Here is a 25,206-nt window from a genome sequence, read left to right as displayed (position 1 = left end):
AACAAATCAGCAGTACCCGAGTAGCTTTAACAGCTTACTACTCCCTGTTAGAATCTCACCTGAGATATGGTCTGATCGTCTGGGGAAGCACGACAATCGCAAACCTTCAACGGGTACTTATTATCCAAAAACGGGCTATTAGGATTCTAAAAGAACTAGGACCACTAGACTCGTGTCGAGCAGCCTTCAGGGAGTTGGGAATCTTGACTGTGGTAAACATCTACATCCAAGAAACAATCCTCTTTGCAATAAGAACAGGCCAAGCAAGAACTGGTGACAATCATCCCTACAGCACCAGAAACAGGAGCAACTTCCTCCTCAATCAGCACCATCTGAGCTTGTTTGAGAAAAAACCGTCGTACAGAGGAGCGCTGTTTTTCAACAAACTGCCCGAATCCTTGAGGAAGCTTCCAGAGAAGAACTTCAAATCTTCCCTAAAATGCTGGCTTCTGGAGCGTCCACACTACACCGTACAAGAGTTCACCCAATGGAGAACCAGCATCTTGTAATAACAGACACTGAATTGAACACAAATTGTAACACTAACACAAGTGACCTTTGCTCTGTTCTCTATGATATGAATATGTGCAATAAAAAAAAAAGAACAAATATTTCAGATTCAAAGGGACATACAATTTGAAACAAACAATTAGCACTGTAATATTTATTAGTAATTTTATGAATGAAATATTTGGATTATTATTGTATTATATTCAATTATTGAACTATATATTTACCTATTAAGTCAGCAAAGCCATAGAGTTCTCCCCTTCTCATGGCTATAAAATCAGGGTCCTTGAAATATACATACAAAAAGTTCACAGAAATGTTCCTGTAACAAGCAGCTAAAATTTTAGTACAAATTGTAAATCCATGAAAACTTTTACTAATATTAAAACTTACTATGTAGATATATTGAGCAATGTAAATATTTATATGAATATCTCAAAACCAAAATTATTTGATGAGGAATTTTTAAATATTGTTTCAAGGTTTTTCTCTTTACTTTTTAAATATAATTTTAAAACTTCTCAGATATTGCTTTGTTGTTCAGGCAGATAAGATATATAACAATACTGAATAATTTGCAGATACTCAAAAACAAAATAATTAGTTTTAAAATGTTTTCTCCAATCATTTAAAACTTGTTGAATGTTGCTTTCCTGTTTGAATTGAAATTTGTTGAAAACATTGGATATATTAGAGAAGAAAATCTACTGTCACTTGTTTGTGTGAGTATAGTTAGTTCTGACTTTTTGTTATTCACAAAACTATGTCATACTGCTTTTACAACATTAATTGTTCTAAGGGCTTTTATTGATTGATTTTGAGAATAGGATAATTTAAATTGCTGAATTAAAATAAATTATATTTTTTTAATTAGTGGTATACAATTTTTATTACTGGTGACTATTGTAGAATTTAACCAACATAGAGAAGTATACAGGGTTTGTCCGGAAAGTAATAGGACTGAATCGAGTAAAAAAAAAATTATTGAGCAAATCGTTACAATTCTTTAAAACCTTTCAAAATAGGCTTCTTCTGCGTCGATGCAGCGCTGCCAGCACGAATAGCTTCTCCGGAATAGCGTTGAGAGCCGCGGTGCAAGCTGCTTGGATCCCCTCTGTCGTCTCAAAATGCTTGCCTTTTCAGGCGAGGAAACAAAAAAAAGTCTGGGGGGGCTACATCAGGGCTGTAGGGCGGCTGTGGGAGAGTTGGGATGCCGGCCTTGGTCAGGTAGCTGTTCACAAAAATGGCGGTGTGAGCCCCAATTTCTGGTCGCCAGTGAGCACTTTTGGGACCATCTTCGCACACACCTTGCGCATGTTCAAATGCTCCGTCACAATTTCATGAACCACAGATTTTGGTAAATGTAACATCTGGGCAATTAAACGAATACTTAGTCGACGGTCTGAGTTCAAAACTTTGCGCACATGAGTCACATTGTCGAAGTCGAAGGTCTTCCAGCACGGTCTTCATCAGCGACCTCTTCCCGGCCCTCCAAAAAGGCCTGGTGCCACCGAAAGACACCACTTCTTCCTAAAGCAACATCTGGGTAAGGCTGCTTGATTATATCAAATGTCTGTGTCGCAGATTTACCGAGTTTCACACTGAATCTAATCGTGTACTTCTTCTATAACGAACGTTGCATTTTCGGCTTGCACCACTCACAGAAACATGTCACGTGAAAATGCCTGTCCTGACTCTTCAGGTGCTCGGAGACAACTGACCATCTGCTTGTTCGTTAGCTAGGAACGCCCTCTACCAAATCCAGTCGGTGCGCGCACGCTCCGAAGTACAGTCTCGGCGAAAGAAAATCAGTCCTATTACTTTCCGAACAAACCCTGTATAAGCCACGAGGAAATAAAGGCATATAATAATTCAGATATAATTTTTAAGTTATGATTATTGCAGCTCAGTTGAAGTAATAGGAAGATATTTAACAACTGAAATGTTAATTATTTTATTTCATGTGGGTTTTGGTAATTAATATCTAAAAAGCTAATGGAGATACAAAAAAAAATATTTAAGAAAAAGTTTAGGAAATGTTGTGTGCATTCCAAACACTTTTTTCATTTTTTCTGGGTCATAAATAACAGAGTTTAGAATTTTTTTAAGAGAAAAGTTTTAATGCCCGTTATATTTAAATGAATTGCATACCAAGTGGGCCAACAAATGTAGTCAAAATATTTATAAGATCAATTTTAACTGTACCAAGTTTTAGCTTGTTTGGGCTTTTTATGGGATTGTTATTGTTTCCACAATCTGTGTTTTCTTTGAAACGGGTTGTGGGCTCTGGGTACCACGTTGAGTGAAGTTATGCAGAAGTTTTTTATTAAGTACTACCATGAGGACAACTGCAATGGGGCGATTTTTTATACAACATCTACCTAATACAAGGAAGGAATATACAACACCATGTTCCGCATAACAGGCTTCACTGAGGTTCAATACAAAATTTAAGTCCTCTAGCTGATTTTATTATTGACAGACAACAGTTAATCATACAGAAAAAAATGTTTGTACGTCCCCAGAAAACAAAGCTAAATTGTGTCAGTCTACTTGAGTGATAGGCTTTTAATGACGATCAGCCAAATTCTATGGTGAGACATCCACTATCATAGAACTAACTTTTGTCTATGTAAAAATGAAGTTTCATGGGAAATTTCAAGTGTGTAGATAAAATCTTTCTCAATACATCTTGCTACATGATACATTCACATTCTTATTCATTAATTTGGGTTTTATATTTGTGTTTAAATAATAAAATGCTACATACTAAGTCAATCATAAAATGAAGTTTAATGTGTTCGGATGGTTAGGCGTTGTGTTAAAATGTCACATTATTATCTCTTGTAAGTGTACTTTGTTTACAAATTAATTTATTCAGCCATCATGGTTACCCAGAAGACCAATGTAAAAACATTGGAAAATCCCATAGAGTGACATGTACCATCACCAAACTCATTGTTCCTCATAAAGAAATGAAGCTTCATGGACAACTTCAAGTCTATAGGTCAGTTAGTTTTCAGACAGACCGACAGAAATGAAACTTTTTCTAGCCCCTCAAATGAAAGGCTTCGCTAACGGTCATCCAATGAAATAAAGTAGTAAAGTACTGACCAATTAATTGTATATTAATTAACAAGTATGAATGTCTTTAATATTGCTCAATTTAAAATAATTTATATAATCCATGAATTGTAATACTACCTGTAACATGTATCAGGTAGTCTACTATTCCCTAATATGTAATATACATTAATCTCATGAAATCAGATATGTTGTGTTTATTTGTAGATAGTGCCATTGCATATATTTTTTGTGCATTCTTACATTTGAATTATCCTATTGTGATTTACAAAGTATTAGTTAGTAATGAAGAAAGATTCTCACCTATATTCTTCTGAATCTGTTTCTATTACTTGTAATATCTCATTCAATTCCACATTACTCTGAGATAGATCTGCCTTGTAGTGAATAGTTTTACATGATGGAAGACAGTTGCAGTCATTTTCACCTTTGATTTTCTTTATTCTCTGTCGCATAAATTCTCTTGTTAGTGTCACTAAAAGAAATTAGTTTCTCTTATTACAATATATAAAAATTATTTACCCAATAAAGATTTGTTTAACTGGTATTAAGTCATGTAGAATTGTAAGTCCAATTAATAGAGGGATCTAGATCACTCACTTGTAAAATGTGGAATGTATGTAGTTTAAAACAATGTTTTTTGTGTTCTGAGGTGCAGTTGAAAATTTTCCGTATGAACCAAAAGTGCTTGTATTTTCAAAGAGAGGTAGTGAAATGCTATTTCAGTTAATTTCCCCTTAAATTGACCACTATATATATATACAGAGTGTAAATTAAGTCCTGATACACGTGGATATATTCCAAACAGATTGAGATATCTATGTACAACATTCACCATACTTATTATATTACTTTGAACGCTTGAAATTTAATTTGATTCCTTACGTTGAAACTGAACAATAATATTGAAAATACGTTTTGGAAAGAGTGTTTGCTGTTTGTGAAAAAGCTGGCAAGCAGAGGACGTCCGTTTCGACAATTTGATGAGATATTTGGGTCGCTACACAACGGCGAGTATATGATTAGAATTAATAGACGAGTTCGACCCTTACCTTGGTGAACATATAAGTGAACATAACATTTGGTAATCCAGGTTCAGGGAGAACGTCTTATCTTTCATCATCATTTGCAATGAAGTAATTAAATTGTTATCATTTACTCCATAATAGTGGACTTAAACCCTGACATAAGTCACATTGATTAATTGTCATTAGTTTTGAGGTTTGTAAAAGAAAATGGCATTCCTCTTGAACGATTTCTCTTGTTTTCACCAGATACAGGGCACAAATCCAAGGAAATAACCAGAGCTCTAATGTCTGTATTAATTTCAAACTCCATAGATTTAGCCAACTGTAGAGGGCAGTTGTACGATAATACAAGCAATATATCAGGGGTGTACAGCAACTTGCAAGCTAGAATAAAGATGGAAATTCTACAGCATCGTTTGTCCCTTGCTTGGCTCATTCACTGAATCTTGTGGGTACATGTATTGCACATGTTGCTGTCCGGAAGCATGTGCCTTCTTTAACCTAATTCATAACATTTCCATCTACTAAGAGATGGAAACCTCTACTTTGCATTACTCAAGATAAAATTAAAACACCCAAGGGTTTGTCAAAACAAGGTGGGGTGCTCGTGAAATTAATTAATAATAATAATATTTATTGTCATATTAAGTTTTTGCACTCATCGACAAAGTCACTTTACAGCCAGTAGCCAAGTCAATAAATAAATACATGTTTACATACTAAAATATAAGTCATATGTAAACACATTTATGAAAATATAAACAATTATCCTTAGTTAGCTTTAGATATAATTATAAATTAATATGGGATACAGCAAAAACTTCATCTACAGAATAAAAAAGGATTGTTTAGAAGCCAATTATAAAATTTATTGCAAAACACTTTTTTAGGGTATATATTTATTAAATTACGTAATTTGTTGTAAATTTTTAGTGAAACAACCTGGTGACTATTAATAGTTTTATTTAGTCTGCAGAAATTGATTGTAGTAAGCCTACTAGCCTTACTCCTAGTATTGTAGATATGATCAGCATACTTAACACTTTCAGCCCCATATGTATAAATATGATTACACGTTGCACTATGAGCTCACGCCCACGTGCATCATTTTGATACACTGCAAAACCCAGCCAAAAAAGTGTAAAAGTTTATCCCCAGCCCAAGGCTTTACTAACGTGTGGAATCATTCCTCTGATTGCCTTCATGCATAAAAAAATCAAAACAACTGAATAATAACATTTTTAGAGCATTTTTTAGACTGTGCATCATTATGATGCATATGGGCCATAATGTATGTTTTTGTTTTCTTTTTTACCACAATGGCCCACTGTGAGTCAATTTGATGCACATTTTCAAATTTCAACATGTGCATCATTTTGGCTCACGGAGCTGAAAAGTATAAAAAATCCTATTATCATGGCCTATTCTTTTATTTCTAGCTAAATGAAATCAACTTTCTTTGACAGTAAGTGTTTTTGGTAGGTTAGGCCAGGTAAAGTTTGTTTGGTAATACATATTAGGTTAGGTTATGTCTCAATAGAAATACATAAAAATGGTTTGTCCATTATACGGCTTCCATCTAAAGTTATGTTGGGATATGAATAATCCCATAAAGTTCCATATTTACCTAACCTATTTACATAATGTACCCTAACCTAAAGGATGGATTGTATGATATAATATTAGATAAGTTGCTAACAAATTTGTTTTGATTGGGCAAACGTTTTAGCAAAAAAACATCATAGATTTACTATGAACATATTTTTATTTTACAATCTGGATATTACTATTCAGGTAGGCTACTACATCTTATTTTTTTACACATCGGTGTTTTTTGAAAAAGCAGGTCCATACACATGTACTTCTGCTCTGGACAACCAGGACACATTGTTCTAACTTTAGGTGTTTTCTTTGCAGGCTTGTAACCGACCCACACGGGATTGGTAACGTTCGTAGCAAGATGTACATCTCCCCCTAGGCCTGTCTTCAACGGTTTTTTTCAGTACATGATCAAAACGTAAATTGTCATCCTCCCTGTTTAGTCCTAAGCGTGTCACCAGCAAATACTTCACCAGCTCCTCTCTGAACGCTACAATGTCCATTGGTGCAAGTACAAGTAGATTTATAGATTGAGTGGGCATTTACAACAGCTGTATTTGTCAAAATCTCAAACAATACCTTTTCTGTACCATTTCAATCCTCTACGTACAGATGTTCCATAAGAGGCAAGTTGATCTGAAACATTTATAAATGATTTTCCTGCATTATACTGCAAAACAGTAGACGGCTTGTTTGTCACATTACCTCTTTTGTTCCTAGTTTCTGTCAGTTTAGGAACATCTTTAGTTGTAAGGAACATAACATCCCGCTTGTCCTTCCATTTCCCCATTATTACCCCTGTGTTGCTTTCCTTGGTAACCATTTCTCCTTTGTCTAGCAACGTTTTCTCAACTATGGTAGAGTTGAATTTCCTCTTTTTGCGTAGTGTCCCAACTAGATGTGTTTTTATTATCATTTAGCTTGTGGGCCAGTTGGACACTCGTGTAATAATTGTCTGTACATAAGGTACGTCCTTCTCCCCAATAACGGCTCTACCAATTCCATGACTGTGTTAGTCGAAGCTAACTGACCACGGATAATGGCTTCTTTTTCCACTATATACTTTCAAATTCCAGGTGTAAAACCACCTGCTAGGCATAATTTTAAATAACTTGATGCCATATCGGTGTCGCTTACTTGGCACATACTGACGAAACTTCAACCTCCCACGGAACGGAACCATTGTTTCATCAATGCAAATTTCCTCAAAAGGATTCATTGCATTTTGAAATTTAGCATTTAGTATATTGATCAGCGGTCTTATTTTTTTCAGACGGTCATTTGGATCAAAAAATTTCATTGTTGGAAATGTGTATATATCCAAGGATAGCTTCAAATCGGTTACGAGACATAGATTTTGATAAAGCGCTGTTGTACAATTCGTTTTTGGACCAATAGTTTCTTAGTTTAGGCTTTCTATCAAGGCCCATCCATAACACTATGCCCCAAAAACGTCAGTAATTCTTCCTTGGTTATGTCTGTCCATTTTTTCTAAAGTGTAACTATTATTTCCTTTCAATATACTCATAATTGAACACTGCTCAGCGTACCGATTTGTTTTCATTTACAATCATATCCAAGACTTCATCATCAATGAACAGAGAGTAGAACTCAAAAGGTGAATTATCTCTTAATTTAGCCTTTGCAGCATCAGTTACACCAGGAGGCTGCCTAGGTGAAAATCCAAAGTTATTTAAATTACCTTTAACTTTGTGCCATATCACAACATCACCTTCTTTACTTACTAATATTTCATCATCTACTTCATCACAATTATTTGTTATACGGTTTACTAAAGGTTCTTCATTTCTGGTAAGTCTATTTCCATTTGATTGAGGTTAGGTTGCTCCATCCTGCTGTCATCACTTTCATATTTAATGTCTGTTAAATGCACTGATGGATCATCTGGATCACTTAAATTTTGAAATAAACTTGGTACACTATCACTACTGCTTTCATTGTCATAAAATGACATGTTAAGTTGGTCTCTATGTCTTCAGAATTCATATTTCATAAAGAAATTATCCAAGCAACACAAACACTCCAAGCCAAGATCTGGGCAAAACAGCAGTTTTTGTAAACAATGCAGTGTTGCCAACCGCCAACCAATTTATGACCCATCACTGCCCTGTGGTCCCACAGTCCCACACAAACACAGTATGCTATACAGTTTTAATGTAAGTGTGCATAAAAAAGGCTCCACAGCTTGGATTAAAACAGTAGTTTTGTGTGAAGCAATATGATGCACACGGGGCTCAGTGCAAAACATAGTGTGAATCAAATATATACACATGGGGCTGGGGCTCACAGTAATAAAAATATCGTGGGCTGGGAGTAAACTAGTCTACTTTTTGCTTGGGGCTGAAAGTGTTAATATTTGAATTTTTAAGTTTATAAATAAAGGTTTACAATGTTCCAAAAAAACTAACACCACATATGATCCTGATTGCTCTTTTTTGTAAAATTAATATTTCATCTATCCTGCTGCAGTTTCCATAAAATATTAAACCATATCTAAAAATTGATTGGAAATAAGAAAAATAAGCGGATCTAATATAATTTGTTTCAATACAATTAGTAAGCTTTTTAATTAGAAAAATAACCCTAGATAATTTTTGAGCTAATGTAATCAATATGAGAACCCCATGTTAAATTTTTATCAAAACAAACTCCTAGAAATTTTACTTGATTTGAATATTTATCTAAATTATTAACAATACCAATAGCTCTTAAAGTAAAAATTATGTTTGGGTTTTATTCTTCATTTAAAAGAAAACCGTTTGCTTTAAACCAATCCGATGCCTTATCCAGAGCACTTTGTGCCAAGATATTAAGCTCATCAATGTTTGAATGAATGTTGAGGAAAGTGGTATCATCTGCATACAATATTGATTTACAGTCAGGAAGGTCATTTATACTAATTAAAAAGAGAAGAGAGGACCTAAAGCCGATCCCTGGGGGACACCATATTTAATTGTAACTACTTGTGACCAATCACTATTCACTAGAACCTTCTGCTTCCGCTCAAAAAGGTAAGATTTAAAAAATTCAAGTTGCAAATTTTGAACACCATAGTATTTAAGTTTTAACAATAATTCCGAGTGATTTACACAATCAAAGGCTTTTGCTCAGGTCACAAAAGGTAGCCTGAGCAAAAAACCTTATTTTCAAATGCTAGTAGCACTTCGTGCACCAGCTTATTGCACGTAAAGCTCTATGTGAAAATCTAGAAAGTTGTATTCTGATTTTGGAGACATATGATGAGGACATTAATGAGAAACCTCTAGCTAAGAGTGAAGAAAAGGGGCCCTGAAATACTTGAATAGATTGTAATCAATGATTATGGTGGAACTTTGTACCGATATATTAGACAGATTTGTACAAGGTAATCAAATTTGACAAAAAGTGGGCATAGAGAGAATAGTCAAATTGTATTACTTTTTAGTAATAGTAAAGAAGTCATCCTTGCAGGCCGTGATACATTTAGAGTAGAAATATTTTCTGTTGTTCTTGACGAACTCATCAGCTTCACAAAGAGCAAAAATGCTTATGACGTTGTTGCAGTTCTCAGTTTTTAACAATCTATCGTCGTCTTCAGCTGAAACTATTGTTGATCTTGCTGGAAAACTGAGCTCTTCATATGTAATTGTGCTCAGATGTTTCAAATTGCTCAACAAAACATTCATTGTTTTAAGAATAGAATCTTGCCTTAGATCTAGAATGAATGAAGATAAAATAAACTAGTTGGGGTTAAACTTTTGAACTGTGATCAAATATAAGTTAAAGACTTAATAGAAGAGTGCATAATGGATAAAAGTAGGAGGAAACTAATATAAGGAAACATAATAAAGACTTCCCAAAGTAGAAAACATTGATATGTTAGTTTATTTTTTATACTTTTACTTTTTGTTCAGATATTTGAACAATAATGTAGTTTTTAGTTTGTAAAAGTATGTACCTTTTCACATGTACTGTAATTAAAATATAAAACAATAACTCTTGATGTTCTTATAAACTCTCGTTTATGGACTCACTGGATTTAGATTTTTATTTAAATAATGCCTTTTGCACAGATGTAGCATGTTTCAGTGCTGCCAAGACGTCTGAATTGGGCCATATGATTAAAAGATCCCAACTGGAACTGAATATATCTATGATCTGATAGAGAAGGTTCGTCAGAGATTTTCTATCAGATCTATTAATAATGCCGAATAACCAAAAGGTAATACTGATGACCTGTGTTTAATCCTATTAGCAAAGGTAGGTCCTGACATTAACTAAGAGAGATTACATGACAAGATAAAATTTAATAATGACAGCTCTGTGCTGTCGTCGCTCTCGATCAGACGTCTCAACAAGCTAGTTGGAGGGATTGCCTCAGAGTTGTTGGGAAAATAAGCGTAGCTGACAACCAGGCCGTTCCTAATATCCTTGTCGACAGTTCTGCTCATCACTAGCAGGAACTTATGTTATTGCAGTGTGAGCTAATCTTTCCAGTTTTTAAAATAGCCATGAAGATGTTTAGAATTGTTCCAATGGGAACTGGCTTAAAAGTATTATTGTATTGACGAAATAATACACTATTACTGAAAGTAGGTTTTACATTTATTCAAACTTTAGGGATAATTTGGAATTGTTTTAGTTTTTAAAATAAGCCTTTAACCCATTAGCTTATACATATTTTTACCATCAGCTCAGCTGGAGTTATCCTATTAAAAATGCTAAAAATGTAAGAGTTTTGTTATATGTTTATAAAAAATTTATTTTTCAAGTTATTTGGTTATATTTTATATCTTATTGGATTAACATGAAATGGGCTTTAATAATAAATAGATAGCGATATATTTGGTCATAATTTAAAAATAATAATGCTGTACAAACTAAAAAAGTTTTGGAATATTTTAAATTAAAAAAACTTTTTACTCAAATAATATAAAATAAAATACCCCATTGTTGCTTTTATTTTATTTGAAATGTATTTCTCTACCTAGCAGTACTAGAATATAGGAGTATATATATATATATTCTAGTACTGCTAGGTATATATATATACCGAATAACCAATATATGGATTATATTGCATATATATTGCAATTATATGCATATATATATGCATAGTTTGTCAGAATAAATGTTTCTTCTAAATACTGAAAATTCCAAGAATATTGATTTTTTTCTCTTGTAGTACACTAACATTCTTATAGTAACTTATTATTCATTTAAATTTCAATTAACTGTAGTATTGCAGTTTTTTTTATACTAACAATTGGTTGAAAAATGAGTTTTAAAAAAAATTATTTAGATGGCGCTGTATTTGTCACGGAACGGTTCCGTGATATAAATTTTGAGCCCAGACTAGCTGTCACGGAACCATTCCGTGATACAAGGCCAATGGGTTAAAAATTAGCATAACATTTAAGTTAGTTCAGATAGTTTGAAAAGCAATAAAAGTATTAACATTAATTCATTATAATTCATACGCTTGCAACAATAAAAACTATGTCGTACTCAGATAGCAATTTTCAAGCAAAAAAGTGCATGAATATAAAATTATTAGTTTTTAGTGAATATTTAAAAAAAATTAGCTTTACAACTAACAATTGTAATAAACTGTGCTTTGTTAGTTTCGTTCAGTAGCAATTATATAATATTGGAATAACCCTTTCAAATATACCTTCTGCATTGAATACGCAGCTAGTAGAACCAATGTCGCAAACTAGGGTTGTCTCGTTTCCTAAAAAGAAAAATTATATGATTTAAACATATATATGATCAATAAAGTACCATTGCTAATTTCTAGTTTTAGACAGCTGTTTTCTTGTATTCAAACTCGTTGAATGGTCATTGATCATGAAGCAATCTGTTGATCTCTTGACTGTTGAGAATCAGCAACTTCAGGTGCTTGTTTTGTACTGTAAGGTAAAAATATTAATACAGGGAATGTGGGATATAATATTGTTACTAGCTAAGATCTGCTGTCTCTTAGCAAGTGTCACTGTGTGTTTCTTATTTCAATAACTATTACCAACCAGAATGTCATACTGTTTTACATGGAGTCTGAACCACGCTGACTCTGATGGTTTAGAATGTACAAGGCAGAGTCAAAAAGTTTCCCAGAATTGTTACATATTATCTCCGATAATTCAACACATATGAGACCAGAACCCTGTCAAATTAGAGAGGATTATGAATTACTGGAGATATTATTATGAAATTGTTAAATAACCTCTTAATAAAGACTAAAATGAGATAGAAACGGTTTAAATGTATTACAAAAATCAGATATTTGTGTTTCACATTCCCTTTGTTGGTATAACCGAGCGTAAAGAGCTTCTTTTACTTTTGAATTTATCTTCTGGTTTAAGACTTTTCCAGTTCCCATGTTCGGTTCTGACCATTATCTGTAAATTTTTAATCTTATCTTTTATTTGAAATATCTTAAATAATTGGTTGTGCAATCCCTTAAATGCTACTTAATTTGCCAGTGAGTTTCTTCCTTCTACTTTCTCAATAATCACGCACTTTCAAGCTACAGTTAAAATTACATAATTGCATTTTTTACAACTAGGGTCCATTGTAAACACAGAACACAGGTTACGCCAATTTTTTTAAAAAAGAAGAGGCCGATCCCCTTTTAAGCCTTATTCTGCCAGTCCTCATGGGTCACTGGCCTGTTTACAAAGAGAATAAGGGGTAGAGTCAATACAGTACAAAGTCGATAGTACTAATAAAAGGTCACAGACAGGATTTGAACCTGTGCAATCTCTAACTCAGATCAAAGTTGAATGTTTTTGACCAACACAATTCACAATTCAATACACTATAAGGAATAATAATTTTCTATTACTGCAAAAATGCAGTGTAACTATAAACAGATTTTGGTTCAAGTTCTTACAGCAAAGGTGACTAATCACTGTCACTCCCAGTCTTGCATATAGTATACGCTCTCTATTGTGGTCATAAGAGATATTGCCGCTGAATCATTAGAATGTGTTGGACCACAGAATGTTAGATTACCGAGAGTCTACTCTATATTCAAATAGTGGATCACTAAAGGTGAAATTCCCCTTCTTGAAGTTGACAGCACTGCTGGTAAAAGTACCAAACACTTTGCTGCTTCTTCTCTATACTTCTGTCAAACGCTATGGATCGATCTGACAAGTGTGCTATTGTTGATTTTTCAGAATTTGAAATATTGTCTTTGGAGCACTTATTTTTTGTAAGAGCCATCATGTCCCAGTACAAGACATAATTGTCTTTAAGAAGATCATCTTCATAAGGCATGTCAATAACATATCTTCTTTATCCTCAAGAAATTATGTGTTCAAAAAATGCAAAAGAGAAACATATTTAAATTATTATAATAGTGCTATGAACAATCACTTGTGAAATCCTAAATTTGTAATCAATTAGAAAGATTAAAGTTCAGATGGAATAACATCAATAGTTCTCTGACTATTTGTGCATGTAATACCTTAAATGCGGTCAACACAATTATCATCTGTAGTGGATATGGAAGAGTATTCACTTTTTGACCTTCTGGAAAGTGTTATAGCACTCATGAACTACCGCTTTTTACTATAACATATTCTCTATATACTTATTTCAACACCTCAAGGACCTCAGATAGTGTTTTTTACAAGAACAATTTAATGTTGGCATGCTGTTCTAAAAACAATATTTCAAAATCCGATAAAGAAACACTTTTTGACTCTACTGTATTTATTAGTAAACTTTTCTAATTCAGTTCCTGAAGCCAAATTCCATCCCCTCATATCACAAACTTTTCTGAGTCTCCATGGTATCCCAAGAGTTATTTAGTACAGATATTAGGTAACTTACAGACAACCACATTACAAGTTTTATTATCCTTGTTTTATAATCTTTTACAGGCTTAACTATATGCTAAACTTCTGAAAAAATTATGAATATACAAGTATAACTGTAATACAATAATAATTAGATTGAAAATATTGGATTGCTTCATTATTGTCATAAAAGCAGTACAATTTTGAAGTTAATGAAAATGTTTTTAAACTGCTTGAAAAAAAAAATAATTTTATAATCCATTATTGATAATGAGGAATTGAAAGAATATCATAACTCTAGTGGAGAATTATTTTAGTTGTGAGTTACAATAATTAAAAAGCCAAATCCACTCAAAGATATTTTGTTAATACAGTACAAGCGTTCTTAAGATGTTAAGATGTCTTATTCCTATTTATTGCAAATCTTTCTGTAACATATCATGATATATAACACAAGTATATAATCTCGTACTTTAACAAAAGTTGTTAACAGGCAACACTACTTGGGTTGCAAAAATGCATTTTAGTAACAACAGGGTTAGTGATGGTAAAAGTACACCTACATCCCATTGTGACCTAATGTACTAGACTAAACATTTTTTTGACTTAGAAAGTGTTGTGGACATATAACTTGGGTGAAAGATAGTTCCTAACATCTCTGAAGTTACATCTACTTTGTTCTTTTCAATATTTAAATATAGTTTAGTATGTAAATAATACATTATAATAAATAACCTTATCTCATATTAAGTGAATCTAGTACATAATACAATTAACCAACTTGTTATATACAAAATTGATAATTAATTATAACTAATTAAATATTTTTCATTGTTGTGATATAATAAATAATTTTAAAATAAAACAATATTGATTGTTAGGAGATTAGAATCAATAGATTTTTACGATACATTGTTATTGACAAAACATCTTTATTGAGAGAAGAATTATTACTTACACTAATGGGTGGCCCATGACAGAAAAAGTACGAGTATATTGTTAAATTCTTGTTCATAAGACAAACTTAAAACTTGTGGTAATACTATGCTGTAATTTGAAAATACTAGACATACAAAAATTTAAAATATCACTGCAAAATATTGATTTTAAATAACAGTACCAGTAATTTTGGGAGTGCCGAGTGACCGAGCCTTAGGTGTCAGACTTACAATCTGAGTTAGAGATAATGCAGGTTAAAATCCTGTCTGTGACAGCTGCAATTTCTGTCAGGTTCTGTTGACCTTGTACTGTATCGACCCTTCCCCTTGTTCTCTTTGATAAGACCCTTGCACAGTCCTGTGAACCATGAAGACAAGTAGAACAAGACTCCAGAGAGGATCAGCATCTGCCTTAAAAATAATACTAATAAAAAGTAAATATAACTCACTTGGCATGTAAAATTCAACACAGTTACAACTGCGGAGAGTGAAGTTGGTGAGGCACTCAAGCTCGCAGTTGCTTTGTGTGTAGGTGCTGAAGTAGGTCAGCCTCCGCTCTGAGGGGAAGAAGCAGTGACGTTTGTACGGTGAGTAAAATCGCAAACCCTCACTGGTGTCCATCACTTTAGGCTCTATAGCCATCAGCGTCAGCCCACTTGTTGGCAAATAGTAGAAGCTGTTGTCTGCTGGGATTTCAGCAGGATTCGTCAGAGAGACCTAAATTCATCATAAAATATTATTTTTGTTTCCTATTTTTATTGTTTACAATACAATATTTTTATTCATAATGTGACAACCATTTGAATAAATATTAAATAAGTATATTGTTAAAAAAATATTAATTTACATTTTATTTACTAATATAGAATCACAGATTGACTGTTCATGCTCAGATTGATTGAGTGTACAATGTTAGAAATGTAACAAATGTTAAATGCTTCTAGAGGCCCTAGTTATTTTTGAAAATATTTCTTTTAAGTTACGAGTGTTTTTGTTTTAATTTTATTTACTAGAATGTTACATTTTTATTTAAGTTTGCTCATTAGGTTTGTACATTGTGTATACATTTGGTTGTTTAGGTTACTTTATTGATGTATTACATTGTGTATACCAATGTATATAATGTGTTATTATAATATTTTCAAAAATAAATTCTATTCTATTCTATTCTATTCTAAACATTTAGTGCATAATGTTTTCAATTGACCTGATTGGAGGTGTGTGTAGGGCTGGCTGGGATTAGTACTTCGGCTGCATATAATCTCTCTGGATAGAAAGAGATGAATAACATAATTTATATCTGGTGGTGTATATAGAAATTTATTTCGGATGGGGCTGACACACAGAGTTGTTTAGGAGGTATAAAATACCTTCCGAAAAAAAGGAAATCTTAACCAGAAAAATTGTTGAAATTTAAGATTTCACAAATGTATTCTAGCTTAAAACAAACTACTAGGTGAAATTTTAATTTTGTTTTCCAAATGTTGATGGCTTTAACCCCCTGAATTTCTCCTTATATATTGTGGGTACTACTGACTATAGCTTACCCTGAATCCTTGTGTTCTCCTGCATTCGTAGTCAAGTTCACTCATATTAGTCTTCAGAACAAAGGCAACACCACGTTTCAAACCAGTGCCCACAGCTCGTATCGGTTGGCGAGTGATTCCTGCACCTCCCACGTACCCCTTCTCCAGGGACCAGATTGGAGGTTTTGAGTTGTTGAACTCTTGAGCGTATTGTACACTGAACTCCAAGTAATAATTAATAATAATATAAAGAAATATGGTTTTTTTAGGTACAAATAAGATAGGTACAAAAAATAACATTGATAAAATATTAATAGTACAAAAAAACACTATAAAGATTATGCTTGGTTTAGAATTTAATCAATCAGTTAAAAATTCTTTCAAAAATTTAGAAATACCCACAGTGTACGATTTATACATCATAGAAACACTTAAATACTGTCACCAAAACAATTTGATTAACATCAATCAAGGCATCAATAGGCAAGAGCGTAATCATGGATATAATACAAGAAGTTTAGTAACTACTGAAAGACAAAATCTTGAGATGTACAAAAAAAGACCTCTTATGCTCGATTAAAGTTTTTTCAATATCTTAAAACAAAAAAAGCTTATGAAGTTAGGAATAGTCGTTTTATATCAAAAGTAAAATCTTATTTATTAGAAATTAACTGTCATTCAATAGAAGAGATTTTTGAATTTAGAAATCAGGATAGTTTAACTAAATAAATTATGTATTTATCAGCAGAACCATGTTAGCTGTTAAAATTATATGTAATTATGCAAATACTGTAAATGACTGTACTTTATAATTATTAAATAGTAGGTTGTCTACCTATGTTTATTTTAGATTTTCACCTTTTTGAAACAAGTTTGTCATTTAATTAAAAATATAGGAATCAAATTGGTTATACATATAGTTTTAAGCAACAAAGTGTGAAGCAATTCTGTATATATACTTGTATGGAAAAAGAATATTTGAATCTTGAATAGGTAGTATTGTTGTTGTTGTTGTTTTTAATCCTCATATTTAAATCATCCAGCCATTCTAGTGAAAGAAACCAAGCGATAATTTTATTTCTTAAATACATTTGTTCAACATTCAAATAAAAAAACGTTATTTTACAGACAATGCTTTTGCTACATTTACAAATTTAATGCAGGCGGAGAGATGGACAAAGTTTTATAATGCTACTGACACAAATGAAAAATTTGCTACATTCTCAAGAATTTTTAAGTATTATTTTGATATTGCTTAGCTTTCCCGCTTAAAACAAAAAAAATCAATTGTTAGAAAGAAACAGCCACAGAGATGGATAACTCCGGATTTTAAAACGTGACCATGAGAACATTCGTTTTTTACTCTCCTTATCACGGACACCTGAAATCGAACAAACAATTAATGAGAGGAAACGTGAGTACAAAATTGAGGTTGACAAAGCAAAGCGATCTTTTTCATGATAATCGAATCATAGATTCAAAAAAAATCGTTCAAAATCAATTTGGAAAACAGTCAATGATACCTTGAAATTGAGGCCACAAAAAGTTAAGAAAAATATTGAACTAAGTGTCAATGACAAACGAATAAGAATTGCAATGTAGCAGAGTATTTAACAGTTTTTTTTTCAGGACTGGGGCGGCAATCCCAATCACAGCCTAGTGGGGCTTACAACCCTGTGGATGGTATCACCGCACGCTTTGAATAGTAATGTATCTTTCTGAGGTGTCAGTTTCAGAGGTTGAGACGGGCGGTGAGACGGCTGAGGAGTACAAATGCCGCTGGAGTGGATGAGATTCCTTGCACAGTGTTAAAGAAAATTTTTTCCTTCTATAAGTGTTGTATTCTCTCACATTTGTAATTCCAGTTTATCTTCAGGTATATTTCCAAACCTCTTAAAAATCAGTAAAATCATTCCAGTCTACAAATCTCACAGTAAACAACTACCAGAAAACTATAGACCGATTTCAATTCTATCGTCCTTCTCAAAAATTCTTGAATCAATAGTCTGTCAAAAACTTGTGGCTTTCCTAGAAATCAACAACATTCTCTCTAATCAGCAGCATGGCTTCCGCCAAGGAAATCCACTACATCAGCCATCTTCAATTTTATAAACGAACTATCGCTTTCTTTGGACAATAGACTTCATTCCCTTGGTGTTTTCTGTGATTTAAGCAAAGCGTTTGATTTTCCGTTGATCATAATATTCTCCTTGGAAAACTAGAAAAATATGGAGTTAGAGTCAACTCTTTTCAATTCATGAAGTCGTATTTGTCTGATAGGAATCAAACCGTTCCAAATCCATGATGGCCAAAATAAAGTTTTTCTCATCATATAGAGCCATTACTTGTGGTGTTCCTCAAGGCTCTATTCTTGGTCCTGTATTATTTCTCATTTATGTAAAACGATCTTCCAAAAATTTCAACAGACCTCAAAGTTACGATGTTTGCTGATGATTGTTCTTTTCTTGTTTCCAATAAATCCCCACATTTGGCTATATCGAATTCAAACATCCAGTTGCAAAGTTTTAAATCAGGTTCAATTTAAATAAACTTAAATTAAACATCAGCAAAACTAATATCAATCCAGTTTCATCTAGGGAACACAAACCAGTTTAAGTTTAATATCCAGGGTCTTATCAAACTAGGAAGCGAGGAAGCCAAGCAAGAAATCTCAGTTAAAATTTCTGGGTTTATATATCAATAATAGGCTCACATGGGGGCGGCCACGTGGAACATCGAACCATGGAACTCTCAGCGTCTCGCCAGGTCTGTAGCCAAGAGGTTTCTAACGAACAGTATATTTTTTCTCACGTTCAATCGATTTTGAGGTACGGGTTAATGTTCTGGGGTCCATCCAGTGTAGTAAATTTTAATAGAGTATTTGTCCTCCAGAAATGGTGTTTGCGAATCATCTCAGGACGTAGGAGATTCGAAACTTGTAAACCTCTTTTCGGTGAATTAAAAATACTTACTCTGGTGGGTCTGGTGGGGTACGAGCTATGCTCTTTTGTTAAGGGCAATCCAAAGCTTTTTGTAAGCAATGGATACTACCATCAGTATCCGACCAATCAAGAGGGCTGATATCTGTGGCTGCACATAGTACTAGCGCATTTGAGAGGGTCCATACCACTTGGGTGCAAAAGCTTTCAATGCATTGCCATTGAATATTAAAAATAGCAAAATCTACGTTTATTTAAAAAAAAAACTAAAGACACACTTTGTTGATAAATGTTTTTACTGTGTAAGAGATTTGTTAAGTTAGATATAGTTTTAGTATTTTGACGTGTAATGTAAAAATGTATTTTGCATTTACGAATGAAAGATCTTGAATCTTGAATCTTGAAACTCTTCTTAACTGTGCAGTTGTAAACTGTATAAAAATAGGCCACAGCACCCAAGGTGCTTAAAAATCTCCTAAACCACTTTTTAAGCATCACAAGCATTTTACAATGTAAACAAGTTTTGGACTAAAAGACTGGCCAATTGGGAGATTGATTTTATCGTTTGAGGTGAAAAATTGGTGAATGAATGCTAAACTGTATGTATGACTGTTGATTTTGATGTGGTGTGAATGGAAAAAAATTAAATTAAACAATATTTGCTATACATGTTAACCATGACTTTGCAATAAAGAGCTTAATTTGTCTATCGACTATTGGTGAGTCACGATAGTGATAAGAGCTGTAAACAGACACATTTTAATCAAAGTAGGCAACCCGTTGACTTGAAGTAGGTTACAAAAGCAAGAAGTATACATTTTTAGACCGAAGTAGTCTTATCAGAAATAAAGTGTATTTCTCATATATACAGGTAGGGTAATGTATCTAAATGGTATGTAAAGGGATAAGAGAAGAAATTAATCTAAAATTAATCTATATTTTTTGGGGTTTTAGGCAGTTTGTTAGTAAAGTACAAAAGTTAGCTAAAAAATAAATTTAGTACATTTTGAAATCTTTGCTGCATGATATTTCAATCTGAAGCCAACAGAACAGTTATTTTTTAAATTCTTCCAAACACAAGAATTCATAATCCATATCTGTTATAGACACATATTTGAATTTTTAATCATACCTCTTTAATCTTAGATAGTGATTATGAGTGTTACTGCTCATCAAATGAAAGATCTCAAAATAATGTACTTTACAACTTTTTTCTACCTTTAACTATTAAGGATGACAACTTAATAATTGTACTGAGAGTTGTTTTCTGTTTAACCAATTCCTTCAATATGCATTGTAAATAACACTAGATTAAGAAATAAAGTCCTGGATTTTTCTTAACAATGATACACGCACGTGCGCGTGCGCACACACACACACACAAACACACACACACGCTGATAACATTCATCTAGTTCTTCAATAATAGTTTTTCATTCATCTATCAGCTCTATCAATGAGTGTGGAAACTCTTAAGAAAGTTTATACAATCAAAGGAATTTTGTTCTACTTACGTGGTCGGAGAGAAGAGTGTCCTGTTAGGTAAGAGATTGAAGGAGAAACATACTCCTTCTGCTGTAATTAGTACCTGAAATAATCTTTCACAACTGTTGTTGGCGCCGAACAAGAGTGAGCACTCTATTGTATCAAAATACGAGGGAGAAACCTGTAAAAGGCAGAGGTTTTAATTTACAATTTAGTATATAACTATTATGGTTACAAAGTGATATTAGAATTTACAATATGTGATGTGGAAAACAAAAAGCCATAAAACCACTTGTCTAAAAATTAAAAATTTAGTAAATTAAATGAATATTATTCCTTAGTATAGGATTAAATTGAGAATATTTTGTTATAAAAATAAAGTTTATCTCTTAAATACCACTTTAAAGAAAGGTAGATTTCACAAGAACGAACATTATTATAAATGACCTGAGAATTATAAAGCATCATTATATACACAAGATTTTGAGATTTTCTCTTCTTTTTTTACTTTCCAAACTTATATTTTGTGATGATGGCCTGTGTGTAAAACTAGAGATTAAAATCAAATCATGCGTGCCTGACTTCTAACAATGCAATTCAGCTTTGATGTAGTGGTAGATAAAGTAGTGTGCTTTGTATTTCTCAGGATATATATAGTACCCAGATTGATGTATCCAATTTATTGGGTTTTATTGGCCTCCTATTTCTTAAAAACATGTTTTTATTCATTTAGGATAAGAAGCTAAAGAAACCCATGAAACCCATCATAGTACTTACCACTATAAGGAGGAATAGTTTGGCACTATCTCAATTATGTCACCTTGAAAGAAGAAGGGAGGCTTTCTTTGTTTCCGCTCCTACCTATCAAAGTGGGCAAAGAAAACTCCCTAATGTTTAGGCTTGTGAAACTTTGAACTCTTAAGGAAACCTCATCCACTCCAACAGTAAACTAATCCTCTGCGGTAAACTAGACCTCTAAATTATTCCACCTTGGAAGAAGTGAGATTTCCTCCTTTTATTTGCTTCTACTTGTCAAAGCGAGCAAGGAAGACTCCCTAATGTTTAGGCTTGAGAAACTTTAAACTCTTAAGGAAATCTCATCCATTCTAAAAGTAAACTCATCCTCTGCAGTAAACTAGACCTCTACATTTTTCCACCTTGAAAGAAGTGAGATTTCCTCTTTTTTGGCTTCTACCAGTCAAAGCAGGCAGGGAAGATAATACTTCCCCTAATATTTAGGCTTATGAAAATTTGAACTCTTAAGGAAACCTCATCCACTCCAACAGTGAACTCATCCTCTGCAGTAAGCTAGACCCCATGAAAAATTTTTGGGGGGTTAAGACAACTGATATTTTCCGTAGTAGACAGAAAGTAAGGCAAGTGCCTCTGATTCTCCATTTTGTTCCTTAAAAAGTTCTTGACCCATTTCAAATTTGAAAACGACTTTCAGCAGTACATGTCAGTAATACTGAATTATTTAAATAATAATAATTGTTTGCTAAAACAAGTTATTGAAAAAATTTAAAATTTGAGAGAGGCTCGGACCCCTTGGACCCCCTTGCTGGATACGTCCTTGCTCCAGGAGTCATTAATATTGCACTCATCTCATAATTATACCAAGATGTGAAGATTGTATAACATGAGAATATCACCACATACTGTATACATATATTTCAAAATGAAATCTCCATGTAAAGACTTCCAAACACAAATTATTCTGCAGAAACTGATTTATTGTATGCAGGAAATACAAAATTTAAATTACTATTATCACAGTTTTAGAACAAGACAAAAAAACATTAGAAAATAATTTTTCTGAATTTAACACCCAAAATTTAAGATGTATGCACTATTTTCCCATCTTTCAAGGTGTCCAACATAACAAAAGAGGATTGTCTAAAAATCCTACCCAATTAGGAAATACAGTTTTTCAAATACAGTGCAGTAATCAATTTGGAATTTTATCCTTTGATGATGATTTAAATGATGAAGAAAATACTACTAAATCTAGCCTCAGTGAAAATAGTAATAAAAATAGACATAAGAAAAACTTCAGAGACTGAATCAAAATTTCCTGAGTGCTCAATTCTTAAATAGTCCTCCAATGCAACAGTAAATAAGCCTGATAAAACTCATAATAAGATTTTGTTTTGTGCTGATAGTCATGGACATGGTTTGACTTGGAATCTAAATAATTTTGATTAGGACTCATCAGACAGTTGTTTTTGTGACCCCTAGAGGTAAAGCTAAACACATTCTGAACCCAGTAAATATACATGGTGAGAGAAACTGGAGGGTAATGACATTTTGCTGTTGATCTGTGGTACTAATGATGTCTCAAGAAATGAATCAGAAGAAGCAATAAGTACGATCAGAAGTACGCTTGAAGAACATTCAAAACCAAAATATAATTTTAGTAAATATTCCACATCGATATGATCTAGCACAGTGGTCATGTGTCAATGAGGAAATCAAAAAGACTAATGGTGTTTTGAATGACTTTAGTGAGCAATATGCTAATGTCAAGTTAGTGAATGTATATGATGCTGAAAGAAAGCTCCATACCCGGCATGGCCTGCATCTCAATTATAAGGGAAAACTGTGGCTTGCGGATAAAAATTAGTGAGGCAGTGAAGACCTTCAGAACCCGGGGGAATGAGCAACAGGAGGAGGAGACAGCATCAAGTAAAGGAGAAGCAGCCACGGCATCGGGAAACTTGTCACTAATACTTCTAGATCCGCTAAAGTAGCATATAATGATGATCAATTTAAGTCTTTCAATGTTCAATTTGAATGTTCAATCAATTAGGAAAAAATTGAAGTGTTAGAGCTTTTTTTAGATTCAATTAGTTGTAGTATTTTAACAATAAATGAACATTGGTTAGTTTTTGAGGAAGGTCAGCTCTACATTCCTCAAGTATATAGTCTAGCTAACCATACACCAGCCTAGCTAGCGTAGTGTAGTCTAGTGGTGGTTTTGATTTACTGTAGAAAACCACCTTTAACCAGAGGAGGATGTAGTATTTTTGTAAAAATATGGAATTGATTACCAACCCATTGATGTCATCAAATTTTGTATTGACACTGTATTTGAAGTAACTGCTGTTTTAATGACTAAGACTAATATAATTATAGCTACTATTACAGGGTGTTGTACATAGTGTAAGTCCCTGCACAGGTATAATATTTTCTGAATGATAACAGATAAATCAACAAGATTTGGTACCATCAACACTACAGCTAAAAATCTACTTTTTGAAGGAACAATCAGTTTTCTGTAATATCATGGGGAGGTCCGCAAGGAGTCAGAAGGAAATCTTAAATAGGAGCATAGGTCAATATGCACATAATTTTAAAGGGCTTATCTAGCAGAGTTTAATGCCGCAAACCGCACTCAAAAAGATTGATCCAGTACAAAATGGCAGCTGTTCAAAGGTTTTACTTGGTTACATTTTATTAGTAGCCATAAACCCCAGTAAAGCAAAACTGCAACAAAACGAATACTGCAGCTAAATACTACCTTATGCTTGTCAGTTGTACAGAAGTGAATTATGACGTTAGTTATCCTCAAGGGTTACAAAATTTTGGTCCTAATATATTGATAACGGGGAAAACCTGATAAACAGTAACAATTAATTAAAAAGCTCTTATCTTTGGGTCGCAGTTTGGACTTTCCTATTAGCCAGTCTGTTCATAGTAGGCTATTCTAGTTTTCTTGTTTTTTAGTAGTGCTGTCCAACCTTTCTATCAGTGCGCTTTAGTACAAAAGAGTTTGTCGTATTGCTTGTAGTTCTTCAACTACACTATGTCGCTTGAACGAACGTGAACGTATAACACTTCTTATGATGGTTGGTTGGGGAAACAACAGACGATCACACGAGGAAGCATGCCATTTATTTAATGACTACCTTCACGAGAGGCAGCCAATTTCTAGAACAACTGTAGGGAGAACTGTTCAACGCTTTATGGAAACAGGAAGTGTTTCCGATCGTCATAGGTCAGGAAGGCCGTTACTACGACAACCGAAGACAACTCTTTAGATGTATTGCAGTCATTTATTGAGAACCCGCAAGAGTCCCTACGCTCAGCAGCAGAAACTCATGACATCTCTGTTACGTCTGTTAAAAAAATTCTGAAAGGGTCTAATTTTTAAGCCTTATAAAGTTCATTTGGTGCACGAACTCAACGAAGATGATTTCGATCGACATATAGAATTTTGTGAAACTATGATAGCCAAAATAGATCGCAATGAAATTGATGTAAACAATACTGTGTTTTCAGACGAGTGT

General features: G+C 33.3%; 1 protein-coding gene across 1 annotated transcript in view; it reads right to left on the bottom strand.

Annotated features, from left to right (window-relative positions):
• Window positions 1–648: 648 nt before the first annotated feature.
• The window catches only part of LOC124358438 (pickpocket protein 28-like), a 37,838-nt gene continuing 13,280 nt past the window's right edge, over window positions 649–25,206 (bottom strand). The window contains exons 5-10 of the mRNA XM_046810735.1: window positions 20,947–21,098; window positions 16,515–16,710; window positions 15,417–15,684; window positions 11,896–11,955; window positions 3,898–4,069; window positions 649–832 (exon numbers count right to left, since the gene is read on the bottom strand). Of these exons, the coding sequence (XP_046666691.1) occupies window positions 718–832; window positions 3,898–4,069; window positions 11,896–11,955; window positions 15,417–15,684; window positions 16,515–16,710; window positions 20,947–21,098 (963 nt within the window). The 3' untranslated portion in view covers window positions 649–717. The remainder of the gene's footprint in view (window positions 833–3,897; window positions 4,070–11,895; window positions 11,956–15,416; window positions 15,685–16,514; window positions 16,711–20,946; window positions 21,099–25,206) is intronic.

Source organism: Homalodisca vitripennis, chromosome 3, assembly GCF_021130785.1.
Source record: "Homalodisca vitripennis isolate AUS2020 chromosome 3, UT_GWSS_2.1, whole genome shotgun sequence".
Taxonomy (NCBI): domain Eukaryota; kingdom Metazoa; phylum Arthropoda; class Insecta; order Hemiptera; family Cicadellidae; genus Homalodisca; species Homalodisca vitripennis.
This window is presented reverse-complemented; position numbering and strand designations above follow the sequence as displayed.